The 20,235-nt window shown below is 37.9% G+C and overlaps 1 protein-coding gene across 3 annotated transcripts in view; it reads left to right on the top strand.

Moving 5' to 3' along the window:
* Positions 1-20,235, top strand: part of Kif16b (kinesin family member 16B) — a 304,004-nt gene that overhangs the window by 220,886 nt on the left and 62,883 nt on the right. For 2 of the 3 annotated variants that reach the window (XM_046434424.2, XM_046434431.2), the window contains one exon: positions 18,944-19,033. The exons of the other annotated variant lie outside the window; for it this stretch is intronic. In XM_046434424.2, coding sequence (XP_046290380.1) covers positions 18,944-19,033 — 90 coding nt within the window. The remainder of the gene's footprint in view (positions 1-18,943; positions 19,034-20,235) is intronic. 3 annotated transcript variants of the gene reach the window in all.

The raw sequence follows: 20,235 nt of genomic DNA, 5'->3' as shown, positions 1-20,235 counted from the left end.
GAAGAACTGTAAAGCTGATAATCCTGGAGCTTCTGACAGGGAGGGAGGAGGGATCCTGAGTCAGCCCCTTCTCACTCGCCCATTTCCTGATGGACTTCAGGAGCCCCTGGGCTCTGGGGGATCCCTCCCTTTAGGTAGGCATCTGAAGAAACAGTAAAACTTCTTATTAATCAGGTTTTTAGATATGTATTTCTACAAACTGAGTTTTCCTTTTAAAAAAAATGCAACTGGACAGTAATTTATATATTCAAGATTTTTGTTGAGAAGACATGATGCCTGTGTAATTTTTTTTTAACTTTATTGATCTAATGTTGTGGGTTTTTATTTGAGAAACCACAAATATTATGCCATGTTCTTGGTCCATTACTTTTTATTGTCCCTAACCTAATAAATGCCTCATTTCTACACAGTTCCTTTACATTTGTTCTCAACCTTTCTATATGTATATATCTATGTGAAGTTCCATTTGTAATTATATATTATGATATGTATATATGTATACATATTTCATATATAATGACAGTTTTATATATTAAATTTTAATAGACAGTTTTTGAGGGTGTTTTTATTATTTCCAAATTTTTGATTGGGGATAAAGACTGGCTTTCACCATCCCAGAATTATAGAATTGTCCAAATCATAGAACTAATAGCTATGAAAACATGTAAGATTTTAGTTTACATGCATATTTATGTTGCTCTAGTGGATAAAATATAACTATTAGATTGACCTCATGTATATAACTTGAATACTAATATATTTTTTTTAAAACTGAGTTGACTTAAATAAATATTAGAAGTAAACACTATCACAGGTGGTTTGCAAATCTGGCCAAAATTGTGATGATGCTATTGTCAAAGCAAGTTAGAGAAACCAAATACAGAAAACCATATGGGGCCTTTCAGAGTCTAGGCTTATACTTTAAAATACATAAAATCCAAATCCAAAGAGTTCTGCTTTCTTGAACTTACCAAAGCCAGTTCTGAAAGTATGCTATCCTTCTGCTTCCTTTTGTACACATCCTAGGTATTATAATCATTGGCATGAAGGCTGGACTGTTAGCATTAGCCTGGAGAATTTCTAATTCTCCCAATGGGGCTGGTCTCCTAATGTCTACACATGCACTTGAGCAGAGACTTCATTCTCATGGGGACAGCCTGTCACTGAGGTATCAGGGTTTAGTATTAGAAACAAACGTGAATATACTATCCCTCCCCAGAGCAAGTGCAGACTTGCTTTGGACAAAGTGCAGCTATTAGAATGGTTAGGTGTGCCAGTATCGTGCCTTGTATCCTCCAAGTAATTTCAACAAGTCATTTAACCTAGCTTTGCCTCATCTGTTAAATGGGAACAGTAAAACCCACTAGGCTGGGATGAGTGGGGAGTATGTAATCTTATATATGAAAGTACTTGAAATAGTGCCTGCCACATACTAAGTGCTGTATAAATATCTGTTATTAAAATTTAATAGAAACAAAAAAGTTTAGAGAATGTGTAAGATTTAACCCTTGCTATCCCCTCAGTGACTTTTGATGTGCAATTATGTCTAAAGTTTTGGGATTTTTTTTTTTTTTGGTGGGGGGAGTATCTTATTCTCCCTTAGCATTCTGAACTTAAAATTAAAGAAAGCCTAAAAGAAAACCCACAGATAATTAATTCATCCATTGTCATTATTGAAATAGAACTGCAGCTGTCTTGCACCTGTTACTGAAACTTTAGCCCTTCGTTGAGATTTTAGTGGTTCTGTGGACATGCAGTTTTGTACCTCCATATAAGAAGTACTATGAAATACTATAAACAGTTTTGAAGAAACAACTTTATGAGTATTTTTTCATAAATTTTTACTTTTAAGATCTTATGTTAAAATCATTTTAACTGTTTTTTATTTAAAAAAAAAATGTTTGCAAACTTTTTCCATCCATTAAGATATACCATGTATAGAACATGTTTTCTAGAATACATAGTCTCATTATGGGTAATATTTTGGATGCTAGTTATTCTTTCTTGTTGAGTTAATGGCATTTAGGAAAAGTATTATTTGAAAGGTAAAAAGTATTATTTGACAATAGACTCAACAGTTTTAGGCTTTTGTAAGGAAAATCCGATGTTAATGTACATAGATATTTTATATTATTGTACTTTATCCTTTAGAACAATCTTTGTTGCTTCTTTTTTAAAAAGTCAATTTGTGTTTGACATCACCCTTCCCTAATGATCTTCAAGGCTGTCTGGGGTTCTGAGTGCCCACTGTGAACCACTGTGCCTTCTGTGACCAGTGGGACAGGGCCTTGATGCCTTGCTGATGTGGGACCCCTGATTACTGCATGGCTTCCTGGTGGTCACTGCCAGTTCACTTAGAAACCCCTGTGTGAACATACAAGGTATGAGCCTCCACTCACTGATTTGGCAGGCCCTAGAGAATCTGGGAAGAAGACAGGTATAAAACAGAGAGGACTCACTATGCCTCATCTGTAAAATGGGGATAATAAAACCCTCCCAGCTGGGTTGGTGTGAGGAATGTGAGTTTATGTATGTGAAATGCTTGAAGCATGCAGAGGGGTGGCTGCTGGTATTCTCTTTCTGTCAGCTTTCCCTGAGCCCACTGCATCCCTTCTGCTTCCTATCCTTTTCTGTTCACCCTTTCCTAGATTGGACTATTTTGTGGTGCTGGGGATCTAAGCTAGGGCCTTGCACATGCTAGGCAAGTGCTCCATCACCAAACTACATCCCTTAGCCCCAGGATTTACTAGTCTTTTTTTCTTCATTGGCCATTTTCATTTTAATTTCTAATTTGGTACTTTTCATGGTTCTGTTCATTGTGGAATGAAGTAGTCATGAGCTTATTAGGGAGATGTTCCAGGTCAGGCACAGGGGAGGGCAGTAAGAAAACCAGGCATTCACAAATGCTCATCTTCTCATCCCTGATGGGTCCTGAGGGGGTTCTGGTCACTGATCTTTAAAAGGAGAATAACGGAACTTTTCATTAAACCATGTTTAATTCAAAAAGACTGTCTTTTTTATTTGCTTTATTTTGGTGGACTAACAACAGCTTTCTTTTATTAACTTTTAGATAGATAAGTACATAGGTTACTATTGTTCAGTCTCATTTAACTTTGTAAATCTACTCCATTGAGGCATCATTTATGTTCAGTGAAAAGTGCACACTGTGGAACCTGCCCCATCTAGATTTAGGATATTTCAGGCACTCTAGAATTTCTCATGCCTCTCTGCAGTTAGCATCCTTATGCAGCCTTCAGGCAAGCACTGATGTGCTCTCTCCAGCTACAGGTTCACTGAACCTGATCCAGCCTGCCAGAACGTGGCCTTTCACAGCAGTAGTCTTCTACATCTAGCTGCTTTCACTGGACGTGATGTTTTAGAGATTCATCCATACAATTAGTACAGTGATCATTTTTATTTTTCTATCCAGAGAGCATCCTACTGTATGGATATATCCCAATTTGTTGCATTCCTTTCTTTTGTTGGTATTTTTTTGTAATGTTCTTTCCTGATGATGCAGAAAGTTGTCCTTCCCTTTATTTTACTGAACCCTGGAGGAGCTGTGCCTAGGAACCCCCCAGGTCATGTCAGTTTCTGTTTCCTTGGAGTTAACCCGTCCAATAAATCCTAATAGCACATCCTTCTGGGACTCTGTCCCCATATACATAAAGAAATGCACCTCCTGCCAACAGGTGTCAGAGATGAGGCAGGAAGCAGAAGAAGGCCCTGTCTGGCTTCTCTGAGCTGAGGACATTTGGCACTGAATATTACTGAATGTCACCTGCTGGTCAGTAGCATATATCTGTAAAATATGTGTTTTTCCTAAACTGCAGCTGCCACAAGTAATACCTCTCACTGAAGACAGCTGTCATCTTAAAACTCCCTCTTCTAAACTTTTTGGTGATTGATACATGAAATCAGTTACAATGCATTATACTTGCCATTTTCAGTTAGCTAGGACTAGAGTGGATAAAATTTAATTTTTAAATTACATTTTAACATGATACAAAACACCAGCCAGGGAAATCTGTAGTTAAGGCTAACAGAGGTTGTCATACTCATTTGTCGTAGAAATATGACATTGTTTTAAATTCCTTGCATTTTAATTTACACAGCAACATGGTAGTATAAAGAAATAAGCCAATGCTGGTGTAATTTTTATATTTTGTTTCTTGAGAGTTTCTATTTCTATAAAAAAGGTGATCTTTACAAGATGGTGTCTTCCCATCCCCTTTCTGGAATGGTGACATATGCAGTAATGTTCCCCATTCTCCAACTACCACCAGTGTGCTCTCTTAGCAGCCGTGTCATAGCTCACAGTCCTGTTTTTTCCTGTCATTGTTGTGTTTATCACCAGTCTTCCTCTGGAAGCATAACCTGCCTTTGTCAGTATTGCATAGCACTGAATCCCAGCCTGCACAGCGCTTGACTGGTAATGGTCACCCAGGACAGATTGCCCAGCAATGTGACTCATGTGAGCCTGGTGTTCTTACTAGGCTTGGCCTGCTCAGAGCTTCAGGAGTGATTAAGTGACTGAGTACCCTTTGTGAACAGCCCCCCTATAAGCTCCTGGGCTCCATGTGTATCTATGGATTCCATCAGTTACTGATTGCCCATTGCTCTGCTCATGGCGTGGCGGCTGGCTCTTAGTCATGTAGTGAAAGTGTGGGTGCATGCAGCTTCTGGATTGTGTCGGGTCCAAGGATGCTGGTCCCTCCCAACTTTCTTTCTCCTGCCTCCCCTTCTACCTTCTCAGCTTTACCTTCCAGCTCACCGGCACACAAACAACCTCGCTCTGGGCAGTCTTCGGCACCCATAGGTTAATTTAGTTTTGTTTTGGCTCTTGTTCACAGAGAGGTGCACCTCTGGGCTCACTGTCCACTCTTTGCATATTATCCTAGGCACCTGGACATTCTCTGTCTCCTTGCATATAGAGGCCCATGTTCTAGTCTCATCTAGAACAATGTGTTCACACTCCTCTGTTGATCAGGAAAGTATGGGCCCTTGCCTTTTCTCAGCCTGAGGTAAGCTCTTTTGACCGGTGTCACTTTGGTCCACTTTCAGGCCAGAGGGTTATAGGTCCACACACACAACTTATCTCAAACACACAATGTCCAACCCAAAACCTTCTCTAATCCTAATCATCTGATTCTGAAGTCACCATAGGAGCAGTCTCCTCTTGCCCCCACGTGCTGCCTCATTTTGCTCTGATTGGTGGCCTGAGAAGTGGGGAGAAGCAGCGATGACATGGATAATGAATGACAGTGAGGAAATATGACCTCCAGGAAGTATTCCAGCCAAATGTGTAGACCATCTGTAGACAATTACAAAGAATCCCTGTCAGTGGCAGTCATTTTTCTTTCAGTCATGTGACTTTAGATTTGTGAGCCCTTCCTTCTAATCAGTCTGTCCAGCCTTACAGCTGGGAGATGCTTAGCTAAGAGAGGTCTCACATCTGCTGAGCCCTCCCTGAACAGAAACGATTGAAAGTGAGTTGTGGTAAATTGCAAATCTGAAGGGTGCCAGTTCAAATTAGAATTTTACTTTTGCAATTGAGGATCACATGACAAGGACCACAGGGCCAGGGTGTGACACAGTTGAAGAACTGTATTGACTTAAGGTAGCAGGAGCAAATGTGGCAGAAGATATTTTTTATTTGGCCTAGAGAGATTTTTGAAATTTTCCATGAGATGTCAGCATTTAAACATGAGAGACTTGACATAAAAATCCAGATCTGCCAGGTTTCTGTCAAAAGTCAGAAAACATGGGAACCAAGGCTGACATTCTTATAAGGACAGAAGCTCTCTTGAAGTTGCAGTTTGTGCTCCCTATTTCTCCATAGACCTCAGGACCCCCATCATGGAATAAGTTACCTCGAGCTGGTAGCCCCCATGGATGTGAAAAAGTTCACCCACACAGTGCAGAAAGGCTTGAAGACCAAATGCCATCTCTGTTCGTGGTTTATTAAGTCAGTTTAAACACCCTTAGAATAAGGAAAAAGGGATTGGCTGACAGAGCATTCTGCCTTACCCCTATCCTGTCTCTCTTTGCTACCTCAGCCTTTCCCACTGATATCTGCTTACAAGGACCAGAACAGAATTTTGAGCAAGAAGCCATGGCCGAGACAGTTTCCCCAGATTTAGTGCCCTCTCCATGGGGGACAAGGTTTAGATACATCTGGCCAGTGGCATGCCGTGGACAGCCCTGGTTGTTATCTGCACTTCTCCAGTAGAACATTAATAAGGCAGAATAGATCAAGCTGGTTATCACCAAAGGTGGTCAATTCAGGAGTGACACAACTGTCAACCCAGAGGGGACATATCATGACCTAGCACTTTTCTCCCTTTCTGTCTCAGAGTAGCATTTTTGTCTGTTCCATCATATCACATTTTTTGGTAAATTCATCTATCTTCCATATATGTCTTGTAGGTTAACAACCAGCAGCCTTTAATTTAGTGGACTTTATGAATTTCGTTGTGTCTCACAAGCTTCCTGCTCACTTCTTATCTGTTCTGATATGTCCTATAAATTTTGCTTATTTAGTGACCATGCTTGGCCCGTCTTAGGAGCTTCATCCATGCTCCACAGCACAGTTGGATATTCTCAAATAATATAATAGCACACTGTGTTTCATGTTACCTTTTACTCACTGAGCCTCTCTGAGTTTGTTCTTGGCTGATTTCTGTGTGCAGTTGTTTGGATCCCCTCCTGAAGGAAAGGAACTAACATCTGTCAAGCACATTCTATGCCTTGGGCATTTTACTAGACATTTCCACAAATATGGAAAATGTACCAAAATGGGAGTATTATTTATATTTCATGAATTAGGAAATTATGAGTGACTTACCTAAGGTCACACAGCTATTAAGTAGATTCAGGTCCCAAATGCCCCCTTCTTTTTTAAAATGTACCTTCCAAATAGAAATACTTTCTACATTTTTTTTAGAATTTGAGGACATGTTTTAGTATTGCACTAGATGTGGTAGCCACTTTCAAATCCTGTTTCTTTGCAAGATTGGCTGTTATTTTTGTGTGTGTTAACTTTTTTTTTTTTTTTTTGTAGTTGCAGATGGACAGTATGCCTTTATTTTGATTAAACCCAGTGCCTCACACATGCTAGAAAAGTACTCTGCCACTGCACTACATCCTCAACCCCTTGTTTTAACTTTTTATCTTGAATTTTGACCAAGTCACAGTTACTTTGTCAAGAGGGGCTATTGTTAAGACTTTGACAGACCTGCAGAATTTGATGGTGGATAGACCTGCTAGGAATCATGAAGAAGAAATGGCCAGGAAATTTGCAGTTTGGGAGTTGCAGTAATCACATTTACAGTGAGAGACATTTCTCTTTATTTGGCAGAACAGAAATAAGAGCCATTCCAGTCTATTAGATAAACTGTATACACATATATCTTTGAGAAAGACTTATTCCCAACTTGATAGAATATAAATGTTCAGAAAGAGTAGTGTGCTGGCATCTGAATCTGTGCTTATTAGTAGCCTGATAGATTACCTCCCTGCATGTGTATTAGCATAGCTGAGACAAATGGCGTGCTGCAAATGCTGTGGCCCATCCAGATTCAAATATTTAGTCTGCATGCTGTTTTTAAACATAAAAATCAAACAAAAGAACTTACATTAGAACTTGAGGGATCACATTTTATTCTAAAATCTAAAAGATTTTGTTTATTAAGCACCCCTCTCATTTCTTTAAGCACTTTGTCTTCTACTGAAAAATGAGGAAGAATGTGGTTTTTACCTTCCCTGGTTTTTACCCAAACCAACTAATTTTTTATATTGCCTTTACTTAGACCTTCATGTTTATCTTCACAAAGTAAATGCTGCCTCTAAGAGAAATGACTAAGAAGAAATGAGATTGAGTCACTAGCACAGACAGAAAGTAGTCATTAGCTTATAGCTGTACTTTGAATTTTCTACTTCACTCGAATTTCTGGTTTTCTATGAGTATGTTTATTCTGTCTCCCTTGACTTCAGAATTTTTGAAGTTTTACATCTCTTCCTAGAATAAAATGTTTTTAAATAAATCACAAAATCATTTGCGAAACTCCTCCTTTTGCAGTTGATGTGTATGAGAACCCTTATCTTTCAACGGTGCATAATCTGATATCTTTATTTAGGAACATGATCTCGGAGCCAGGAGTTACCATTTCCAAGCATATAGCACTTTTCTAGTTGCTTCACACTTTTTTGATTCATATGCAGGTTAAGTTCATGAGTCCATTTTAAAGATGAAAAAGTTGAGACCTGAAGGAATCTAGTAATTTAGCCAAAGTAACATAGCTAATAAGTGACTGGGATAAAGCCAAGATCCAAGTTTGTGTTGATTCGGAGCTTTTCATTATTTCATTCTCCAGTGATGACTGATGGAGAGTTTACATCCATTGCTTTTTTTCTCAGTATTTACATAATTTAAAGGAAAAACGCTTAGGCTGTTATTCTTGCCATTTCTCACAATTTTAAAGTAGAATAATTCCCCCTACTCCTCACCTGCTTCACAGAGGTGTTAGAGGGAGAAGTACTTTATCAGTAATGATCATAGATTTGAAAGGTGTCCATCTTCTCAGAGTTTCAGGGCCTTTGTACATTCTGGCAAATTTATCTTCAGTCTACCCTGTAAAGTAAGTGTACAAAAATAAGCAGTATTACCTCCTATTTTGAAGATGCTGAAATTCTTTGAAATTCTAGCATGAAGAAGTCATTATTTCTGGTTATTGCAGAAGGCTGGGTTCGAAAGGCCAGATAGAAGGTAATTTAGCCAAAGTAACACAGTATTATTTGATTTAGGACCACTTCATAGCTGTCCAGAATATGGGTGTTAATTTAGTACTCAGCCATTGAGCTCATTTCTTCATAGCACACAGATTCAGACCAGGTTCACTAGCCCAATGCTCTGAAACATGTTCTATACATGTCTGTCAAGTGTCTGCACAGAAGGAATATCTAGATTTTCGTGGACAATATGACTGAAGAATCTTTTATTTATATAGAGCTTCTATTTGTATAGAGCTTTATTATTCTACAAGCTCCATTGTTTTCCCACTCCTGTTACCAACAGAAAGGGGAAATCTAGGGTTGCAGTTAGCTTCATCTTTGCTTGTACAGTACACCATCTTTGGGACCAGCCTCTTCCCTGAGTTGCCTGAGACAGAATTTCTGCAACTGGTTATGCTCCTAGCTGGTAGGACCCACTGCAGAAGAGAGAGGATGCCTTCTCAGTTCAGCAATTAGTTATACAGCTGGTGAAATGATCCAGATGGCAGTTATTCCCTTGTCTCCAGAACCCTTGGATGGCTGATGTCACAGTCTCTTTTCCTTTGTGTCTACCTGGCTAACAAAGCACAGCCCTCCTCTGGATTCACCAGAAAGAAAAATAAGTGAACATTCCTGAAGTTTCCCTTGGGGAGTGAGAAGGGATATACATTGCACATGTCTGAGCAAATAACTTAAAATATCCCATTAGACAGTTGTGTCCTCCCATAGTACCAGCTTTTTCATTTATCCTTCCTAGATATTTCTGGGAGCCCCAACTGTGCCTTACTAAGTGGAGGAATTCAGCACCAGCCCCTTTGGCCTGGCTCTCATTTCCAAGCTGTGTACCTAAAGGACTATGGTACTCTGGAACAGGAAAGTCTAGGTTAATAAAATCCATGCTGTTAAAGTCAATTTAGACACTACCTTTTGTTTCTTGTTGTGTCATTTATGAGCCTCATACTCATCTGCACCCATTCTTATCCCCAAATCATTTATCACAGTGTTTCTTCTAAATCAACACAATGTTCTCTACAAAAGGAATTTGATAAATGCTTTGCTCCACAATTCTTTGCCCTCTTCCTTATCTCCCCCAATGCCTACTTGCTAAAAACTTTAAACAGTTATAGATTAAGTCAGAAAAGGACAAAAATGCAGGTCATTCTACTGCACATAGTTCAAGAGAGAAAAGGAATTAGAAAATGTAGTTTTAAAATGTTTGTTTACTGAAAAGAGACCTTGAGCTCCCTTGTCTCTATTATTCATTTATTTATTATTTAGCACATATTTATGTGATGCTTGTAATTTTTTAAAAGACCATATTAGATATATTAATATACTGAGGAACAGAGAAAATCAATAATTACTTCATTCAAGGAATAGCTGATTCAGGGAAGAGAATCACATGCAGAAAAATCAAACAGCATAGAACAGGTGGGCTTATAGAGGGTAACTGGGAATAGGAAAAGATAATAGAATGAATCAGACATTACTTTCTTATATGTATATATGAATACATGACAAATGTAATTCCACATCATGTACAACCAAAAGAATGGGGAGTTGTACTCTTTATATGTATAATATGTCAAAAAACATTATACGGTTATGTATAACTAAGAACAAACTAAAAAGATAGACATATTTTTTTTTCTTTAAGAGGAATTGCTAGATTTCATTGAGTGGAGATGAGAGAAACTTCTAGGTCATGAGAACACTAAGGGCAGAAAAGTATAAGTGATATGTTGATATCAGGAAGTAATAGAGTTTGAGGCTAACCTTAGGGACTCTCAGGCTGAAATAAATAAGGAAATTAAGTGGAGATAGAAAGGTTTTGAAGAAAGGAGAATGAATGTCATAACAGCAGCATTTGGGAAGGTCTTGAAAGGATTCTCAGGGAGTTGGTCTTGGGGACCTTAATTGTTCCAGTAAAACAAGACCATTGTGATGACTGAGAATCTAGAACATTTTTGAAATGCTCATCACACAGAGAATCTGAAAGAATTTTCAAGGTATAACTGTGCTGAGTCAAATAGCTTACATTTCATGAAACTGCATCTTGCCTGCCTTAGGGGTTGTCTGCAGCAGTGCTGGGCCTCCCAGTGAAGGCCAAGGTACTCCATAGGCTGCCTGACTTGGGAGATTTTTCTGATGGGCTCCCTCAGAAGGAATTTTGAGGTGCTTTCACTCCAAGGGCAGGAAGAATGGTCCAGAGTCCATCCTGGGTCAATGAGTGTCCAAACTAAAAGGAAAGAAGGAACCTGGGAGACTTCACTAGAGACACCAGCAGACTCAGGATCCATGGGATATGTGTACACACTGGAAATCAGACAGCATTGGTGCTGTTGGTCCTTGATGACAGATTTGGTGATCTTGGAGATAGATCAAAACTGGGAGTAATCTATGGCAGGCTGTCATCTCTATGGGATATTGCTGTGCTTAATGGGATGTTGGCTTCATTTATCACACCAGACTTAGTTCCATTTCCAACAGTTGTCTGAAGAGATTTTAATAAACCTAATGCACTAATGCATGTTATCATAGAGATCCATACATTCTGAATATATTTTATGTTTCTCCAAACACATTTAAAGTTTTGTTGCTGCATAAAAGATTTAGTAGAATTAATAAATTGGATTCTGACATCTTGAAAATAATGGGGACTTCATGAACTTAACTTTTTGCAGCCATAACTTTACTGATCAGGCACAGCCAATATATTTTTATTTGCTTAGAAAGCAAACATTCACTAATTGTACCTATTATTTATTGTAATACATTTTCAGAAATAGAAATAAAGAAAAAGACTAAGATAAATGTAAATAGAAGTTTCAGTCTATCCACACCCCATAAATCGTCTTGCCTCCCCTACTTTGGGGAGAGTTTGGATAATATTAGTTTTCATTTTCCATGTCTGAGGAGCTTTTAGTTCAATCTTATGCATTGATGCTTGTTACTATACAGATACATACATTTGGAATATATTTTATGTTTCCTCAAATATGTTTATAGTTGTATCATTGCATAAAACTTTATTTTGCAAAAGTCTGAAGAAACTTTTTAAACATATCAGATCAGTATTAAACAATGTCTTCCAAACTATTGCTAATTACAAAGATTTTTAAAAATATATGTACTTGAGGTAGCACCCCCAAAAGTCATTAAAAGATGTTTTTGAAGAGAATTCTACAAGTAACTGTTTAAATGGGGGCCAGTCAGAAGGTTTTCCTGTGGATGAAAAGCTGTTGATTCTGCTTTTCACACAGATAGATGCACACAACCAAATATATATCGATGACAGATCTTAAAAGCAACACAATCCTTAAACCAGCAAAATATGTCTGTAACATAAATTTGTTGGAAGCACTCAATCTAGAATTGTTTATAAGTAAACGCACTCCATCTTTTAGACATGTTTATGGTGTTTAAGTTGCAGCTGATCATTTTATGACCCAGGAAAGATGGATTTGTATCAGCAAAATTATTCAGAGAGAAGTAATGAATTTGTTCCTCAAAGATATGCAGTAATGATAACTCACATTCTCCACATTAAAGAAAATAATTGAATATTTTAGGTTTGATATATAAGTTGTACTGACCTGCTATCCCTTGCCTCTAGACTAATATTCTACCCCATGCCCGATTTAATTTGGGATAAAATAGGATTTTAATGTACATTTTGCCTTTCTGCATATCTTTTCCAAACTTCTGTGGCTTAAGAAATGGTGAGTTTCAGTGACAGAGATGGGATTTTGACCATTTTCCTACAGAGAAATTATATTTCCCTTACTTTCCATTTCTGAGATGATTGCTAATGAGCTTCATTTATCATCATTGTTCTCATCTTGTTTATATGCTGATAGACAAGGGAAGACTTCAGTATATAAAGTAGGAAGCTTGAGACTTTCTCATACTGTATTTAACCTGAATCCAAGTGAAAATCTCAAGTGAAATTCTCAGGTGAAGACTTTGGAAATCTCTTTATGCTTCATTGTAAATTTGTGTTACAAATCTATTGAGAATACACCATATTCTTAGAAAAAAGAAAAAAAAAAAAAAAAACCACAACAACGTACTTTTAGGAGATTACCAGAACAGAGCATCTGCAACCGAGACTTCAGCAGCCCCCGCATTCTCCACTTTGAATGATCTGAACCAATCCTGAATTCTTATCTGATTTCAAAAGCAAAATAATCTTAAGTTCCATAGTAGGTTCTCAGTATAGGTTTATCTCTACAATGAGAATTCACACACCCCCACACCTTGCCAATTACTACCAAAGGCAGAGGATTTATTCCCTTAGGAGTCTTAAAATCTTGTAAGGTAGAAAGACATATAATTAACATTTGATATGTAAATTATTTAGTGCAATATTAATTATATAATTAGTGTCTGTTTTAGTCAGCTTTTTTGCCACTTGAACAGAAGACCCAATAAGAACAATTTTAAAGGAGGAAAAGTTTATTTGGCACTCATGGGTCAGAGGTTTTAATCCATAGACAAGTGAAAGTTTATTGCTCTAGGCCAAGTTCATTGCTCTAGGCCTGAGGTGAGACAAAGTACTCCTGTGGAAACAGGAAGCAGAGAGTTCTATTCACCAGGGACAAAATATAAACCCCCAGATGCATGCCTGTAGTAACCGATTTCTACCAACCACACTTTACCTGCCTACTGCTACTGTTCATTTAATCCATATTAGGGAATCAGTGATTTAGGCTCTGATTTAGGAAGGAGGAAGAGCTGGGATACTGCTGAGACAGGAATTGGGGGGTGAACCCTGCCCTGGAGGCTGGACAGCGACCCTCCCCTTGCAGAAAGGGATGTATGCCGTAGGAAGATATTCAAAAGACCTACAGATATGCTGTATTCTGTGTTGACAAGGTGTCTGGAGTGTGAGATTTTTAATGCACTGGGAGCTGGGGTCAGCCTAGAAAAGGCTCCAAATGCCTTGCTAAGGGTTTGGACTTGAGAGGTTGTTGGAGCATGGCTATCTAATTTTGGAGCAGCCACACTTGCAGTGAATTTCAGCAAGGATGCTCAGATTTTAACCTTCATCAGAATCCCTGATAGGAGATTTTTAAAATGCAAATTGTTTAGCTCCTCCTCAAAACCTGTGATTCAGTAAATGTAAGACTTCTGAATATGCATTTCTAAGAAGTTCCTGATTGAAGCAGATGCTGCTTGTTGGTATCCCTCTTGGAGAACCACTGTTTCAGACAGTGAACTGAAATATTGAGGACAGAAGTCATTGAGATGTGTATGTGAAGTTATTAAACTAAGTAAGATACAAGGCAAAATCTTTCATTAACCATAATACGCCTGTAATGATCTTTATCATTCAATATTTTTGAGAACTCACTACATTCATCATATTGATGGTTCCAGAGAGTTTCCTTTCCAATTCAATAAATGCAGGTTTCCTTGAGCTCATGGGTACAACAGACCACTCTGCACCTTTCCTGACTTCATTAAGACCAGTTCAAAGGAATACATACATTACAAAGCTTCATATGGGCTTAGCCCTCTCACCCTTGGGCCATCTTTTTCTTTCTCCTCCCAGCTCTACAACAGACAATAGAAGCATCTCATCTACTATTGTAAGCACTGGAGGCTACTATCAAGAAAGCAGAAAGGGGTGTATTGAATGCTTTGTGGGGACACCTTATTTAGAAAGGGATTTTATCTTCTTCTTGCTGTCTTATCTTCTTATGCCTCAATGTTATTCAGCCACTTAGCTGCATCCTGTCCTTCCTAGTATTTGGCACCTGTGGTTTGTTACAGAAATTGGTGTCCTTTGTAAAGGAACTATCCTAGGACTACCATAGGAAAGAAGAATGATTCCCAATATTGTGAGGTAGGTTTGAAATGCCATTTCAGTAATCAAGAGATTTTTTTTAAAAAATCGTTCAATGTTAATGAGCAGTGATAGCAGCAAAGAGGAAGAAGCCTATAGGTTAAAGCCCCACAAGATAGGTGTGCAGTTTACCTTGCCCTAATTTTGTTCGACGTCATTTTAAAGCCTTTTCTGCTAAAAGTGTGTGGTTGGGAACATTTCTAGTTCAAGTCACTAAGAATGGAAGTATATTTAAGAAAAGTCCATCATGGGGCTCAGTCTTTCGACTATTCATTCAGAATGCCAGTTATGTGTCACATACTCTTCTAAGGAGCAGTGACCAACAGATAAAAAGCTACCTGTCCTGAAACTTACATTCTAGGGGGGAGGAGAACCAAAAATCAAGATATTTTAGTAAACCTAGACCATGTTTGGTAATCAGAAGTGCTAAGTAAAAGAAGAAATTAGAGAAGAGAATAAAGTGGTGTGAAATGGGAAAAGGGGGTTGCAATTTGAGATAGGATAGCTCAGAAAGGCATCACTAAGAAAGTGACTTTTGAGCAAAGACTTGAAGGAACTAAGGGAACTAGTCATATGAAAACTTGAGAAAGAACATTCCAGAAAGAGCAAAGCACACACAAAGTCTCTGTGGTCATATTTGCTGTGTGTATGTTTGATGTATACTAGAATAAGCAAGGATTTCAGAGAGAATGGGAAGATGGTGATTGGAGATGAGGTCAGGAAAAGATCCTTTTAGGTCAGTGACTTGAACTTGTGCCTGAGTGAGATGGGACCCTGAGAAGGTGTCTCATTCAAACAAAGAAATGGCTTCATCAGATTGAATTTTTAATGAGATCACTTTGGTTACTTTATTGACTGTATTGAGAAAAGAATGAGGGAACAGTGGGAAGGGAGACAACAGCATGAGCAAGGGAATCAACAGAGAGGCTGCTAAAAAGAATTGAGCCGAAGATGATGGTACTTAAAGATGGTAATGGTGGTAAGAAAGAGCCAGAGTCTCATATTGGCAGAAAGGATTTGCTGACAGTATGAGGTGTGAGAAAGAGGAACATTTAGGACAATGCTATGTTTGGGGGTTGAATAAGCAGAAGAATGGTATTTTCATTTACTGAGACAAGGAAGGGAATTGGATTTGAGTAAGATTAATTTTGATAAGTGTACCATGTTAAGTTTGAAGCACATATAAGACATCTAAGTAGCAGTAGGATATATGAGTCTGGGTTCAGGGGAGAGATATGAGTATCCAGGGAGTCATAGCATGTAAATTTAAGGTTATGAGATGAATGAGATCACCAAAGGAGGGAGTGCACGTAGAAAATAAAACATGTTCCAGGATTAAACTCTGACTCTTTGATGTTTAGAGGTCAGGGAGATGAGAAATCCCAGCAAAGAAAAATAGGATAAGAAGAGAGTGTAGCAACCTGGAAGCCAAGTGAAAAAGATTTTAGAAGAGAGGTATTAGCTATGTTAAGCCCTCCCCATAGGTCAAGTAAGATCAAGACCAAGAATTAACCAGGGGACTTTACAATATGGAGATCACTGATGACCTTGGTAAGAATAATTTGGGTGGAATGGTGAGTAGATTGCAGTGGACCCAAGTGATAATGAAAAAAAAAAAAAGGAGATGGTGACATGAATAAATATTTCTAAAGGAGTTTTGTTTTAATGGAAAGGACAAAATGTATTGATGACAGGAAGGAAGAGGAAGATCAAGATAGAAAGTTTAAATGATAGAAATAATAACTTGTTTAGATGTTTATGGGAATAATGGAATAGAGGAAACATGTTTGTGTAATGAAGAGAAAAGAAAATGGTTAAGTTTTTTTAATTGCCATGCTTTTCAGAGGGCAAAAGGATTGGAGCCCAGTGTTCCTCAGGGTCGACCTTAACTAGGAGCATTAGTACATCTTCTGCCTGGTAACAGGAGAAAAATGAAGTACAGAACAGATGGTGATAAACGAGCAGACCTGGTCAAGGGTGCTTGTGGAAATATTCTTTTGATTGCTTCTATTTGAGAGGGCTAGTGGGCAAGTGGTTCCTTGGGGAAGAGCCAGCTTTCAGTTAAAGCGAAATTGAAGGGGGTATTCACAGCAGAGGCTGAGTATCTAAGGTATTTTGCAGATGATTAACCATGAGTCCAAGTAATATTATGGAAAGATTTCAGAAGGAGGATAGGGAGCAGGGGGCATCAGAGTCTGGGTCACGTGAGAATCCTACATTTCTCCTGGTAACTTTGTTTGCAATCCCGTCACAATACAGCTTGGTCTTACCTGGGAGCTATCCTGAATCTTTCTCCTCCCAGGGTACATTGAGGTTCAACTCTTAGGGTTTTTCTGGCAGCAGGGAGAACACCAGCAACATGGGAAGGTAGAAGGCCCCTGCAACCTCCAGGTCCCTTTTGGATCCCTAGTTTGTGTCCAGCTAAAACTGTGCATTGCTGTGCTCTGGTCTTGAGAAAGTCCCCATCCCAGTTGTTGTGCTGGCCATGCCTCTGGGTCTATTGAGGAGGGAACTGAAGAGGAAGGGCAACCAGCTTTGCTGCCAAGAGCCATGTTTCCCAAGCCCTAGTAACTTGAACCTACCAGTCCTTGAAAACTTACCACAGCAGCAGAGCACATGTACTCATGTGTTTACTTACTAATTTACAGGAATATGTTCACCTTTTTTTTTCCTTATGAAAATAACTTTTTCAAGGAACTCATAAAAACCTGCCACAATCAAAACATTATTTTAAAGCAAATGAATACAGAATCAGAATGATGAATATTAAAAAAAAATGTACATTCTCATATGACCCCCAAATCATCTCATTTAAGACTTTGGGAAGAGTGAACCAAAGAAGGACTGGGATTCAAAACTTGATCCTTCTCATAAAACTACCTGCCTGGGTATTCTCCTCTTATTGCTTTTCTTTTCCTATGATGCCCCTGGGATTTACATGCAGGAGAATTCAGCTAAACTATTGTCTTTAAGAAGGGCACTTCTCTGATATGCAGGTTAAGATTTCCCATACAGGGACACAACCGATTAAAAGGCCCTGAGGTGGGAGACGATGTGCATTCAGGGAGTGTAGCAGGAGTGTAAACACCTGAGGAGAGAGACCCCTAAAGTGAGTGTGCTATAGGTAGTCAGAGCAGGTTTAAAAAAATTAGGTCTTTTCTAGGAGTGAAGCTATTAAGTATTCTTAAGGAAGGAAGTAGAAAAAAAGATCCCTTGATAGTTGTTCAGAGAAGGGATTGGAAGGGGCAAATGTAGATGTAGACATCAGGAGGGACTCTTGCAAAATTTACATGAGATCCAATAGCCTAGAATAAGATGCTAGTGATGGCAAAGGATAGAAGGGTAGAGCTCCAAGAAATTCTTAGGAAGTAAAAGGAGCACTACCGAGCACTTGTTTGAATTGGCTAAGTTAAGAGAATGGTATTCTGGGTTGGCTTCAGCATCCCCATTTGGCTGGCATGGAGTGGTAAATGGTAGTGAAATGTGTTGAGATGGACAACACCAGAATTGAGATAGGAGAATATGTCAAATATGGCAACTTGGAAACATCCGAAGAAGAGTGTCTTCCAGGTTGGGTACATAGGTCAGGAACTCAGAATGGTGGGAAATGGAGCTAGGAATTCAAGATTCATTAGCCTGTGCTTTAGGTCTGTTTATAAAGGACAATGTCGTCTGCCAGCCTCTCTCTTACTATGATAAGTTGATATGCTACAGAGATTTCACCCTAGTCAGATAGCTGAGGGCTGGATTGATAATTGTTCCTCTAAAGAAGGCAAAATATATTGTGCATTTAAATGAATAATCACAGAGATGCAGTAATAATCTTCCTTCTATTTGTCCTCTTCCCACTCCTGTCTACCACTTTGTCTTCTCTCCTCCTCCTCCTCTTGCCTCTTCTCCCTCCTCTTTTCTTTGAGTCTCCTTCTCTAGCTTTTTTCTCCTCCTGTATACTGTAGTAGACTCTGGTGACAAATTTTGTATGGGCACACTACTGTACCAAAAAAGTCATCCTATGGGATTTTCTCTCTCCAACCCAAGTGAAGAATTAAAGGACAGTTTTTGTAACTGATTAATAAGTTACCATTGGCCCCTCTGGCATCTGCCACGTGCTGCTTGTACCCATATTTGAGATCCAAAGATGCACATTTAATAGAGTGCAATTATTATTTATAAGTTCTATTTATGCAACTAGATTAATGTTTTTAATTCTAGAGAATTTTACATGCTGATCACTTTTAATTTAATTTTTAAATTATGTTTTTAAATTTTTACTTTTTCTTCTAATTAATGCTGATTCATTTTTGTTTGCCTGGTTAATAGATTACTGTCCTAGATGAGACATGGACTGTATTCAGGCGTTACAGTCGTTTTCGAGAAATGCATAAAACATTGAAATTAAAGTATGCAGAGGTAAGTTATGAAATTATTATCTCCAATTAAGAACATTCATTTCATAAAGTAAATGAGCTGATTGATTAGCAATGTCCCCCATATCTCTCTCTCTCTCTCTCTCTCTCTCTCTCTCTCTCTCTCTCAGTATTAGCTTGTATCACCAAGTTTTATTTTAATTACTCATCTATCAAATATATCTTTTTAGTTTTTGTTTTTTATTTATATTCTACATTGTTTAAAGGTTTTTGAGTACAAGATTTAGAAAATAGTAATAAATTAACTCCATCTTTTTCATAAATTTTATGATAATTTTAAATAAATTTTTCAATCAATTTGTAACTTCTCAACTATAAAACCTATTAAAACGAAATAGTAATAAATTAGTATAGATTTTTCCATTTTGTCTCTTAAAGAAAACTACATCCATGCTTAGATGTCTACTCAATGAGAAACTGAGACATGAGCATTATTTTGCCTTCAAATATGGAGAAGGGGGACAGATAGCAATATGAATTTATCTAGAAACAAGAAAGTATTTTATGTATGAGACCAGATGCCAGGGTGTATTGATATAAGCAATCTTTTCCTTTCTAGAGAAATATTAGCTTTTGAAATAATTTCAAGCAAAGAAAAGCATTCCTAGAATGGATTTGTGTTTTCCTAATGATAAGGATGAAAATGATTTTACTTCGACTATAGGAAGTCTGTATATGTATATCTCTTTGAAAATTTGGGTTTAACTGTCTGCAAATCAATGAATAATCACTGTCTAATTAGCCTGTTTTCACTATTGATTTTCAGCACTATTTTTATAGTTTATGACATCCTAAAAATAAATTAGTCAGACTTTTGTCCCTAATTTGGTTCATATTAAATAATATTTCCTTAACATTATGGCTTCTGCCCTTTTTTATCTGACTTAGAATACAAAGAGAAATACCTATAAATAAAGGTTCCTTGATGTGTAGAAGGACCTTGAGTTCAGGTAAAGTTGAGTTGTGTTTTAAATTCTATTATTCAGCTTTCACACTAGTTAGTATTCTGATAAAATTGAAGAAGATTCAGGTAGGAATTACAGTTTAGTGTTCCCAAGAGGCTTCAGTTCCAGCAGTAAACACATAAAATTCAAACTATGAGTTCATTTCTATAATTTACCCTCCATGTCTCAAACTAATATTAACAATAAAAAGTAGAAATATTATATACATATTAAATGTAAA

The sequence above is a fragment of the Marmota monax genome, unplaced genomic scaffold, assembly GCF_021218885.2.
Source record: "Marmota monax isolate L192 unplaced genomic scaffold, Marmota_monax_Labrador192_F-V1.1 WCK01_AAM20220418_F8-fsc00005, whole genome shotgun sequence".
NCBI lineage: Eukaryota > Metazoa > Chordata > Mammalia > Rodentia > Sciuridae > Marmota > Marmota monax.
This window is presented reverse-complemented; position numbering and strand designations above follow the sequence as displayed.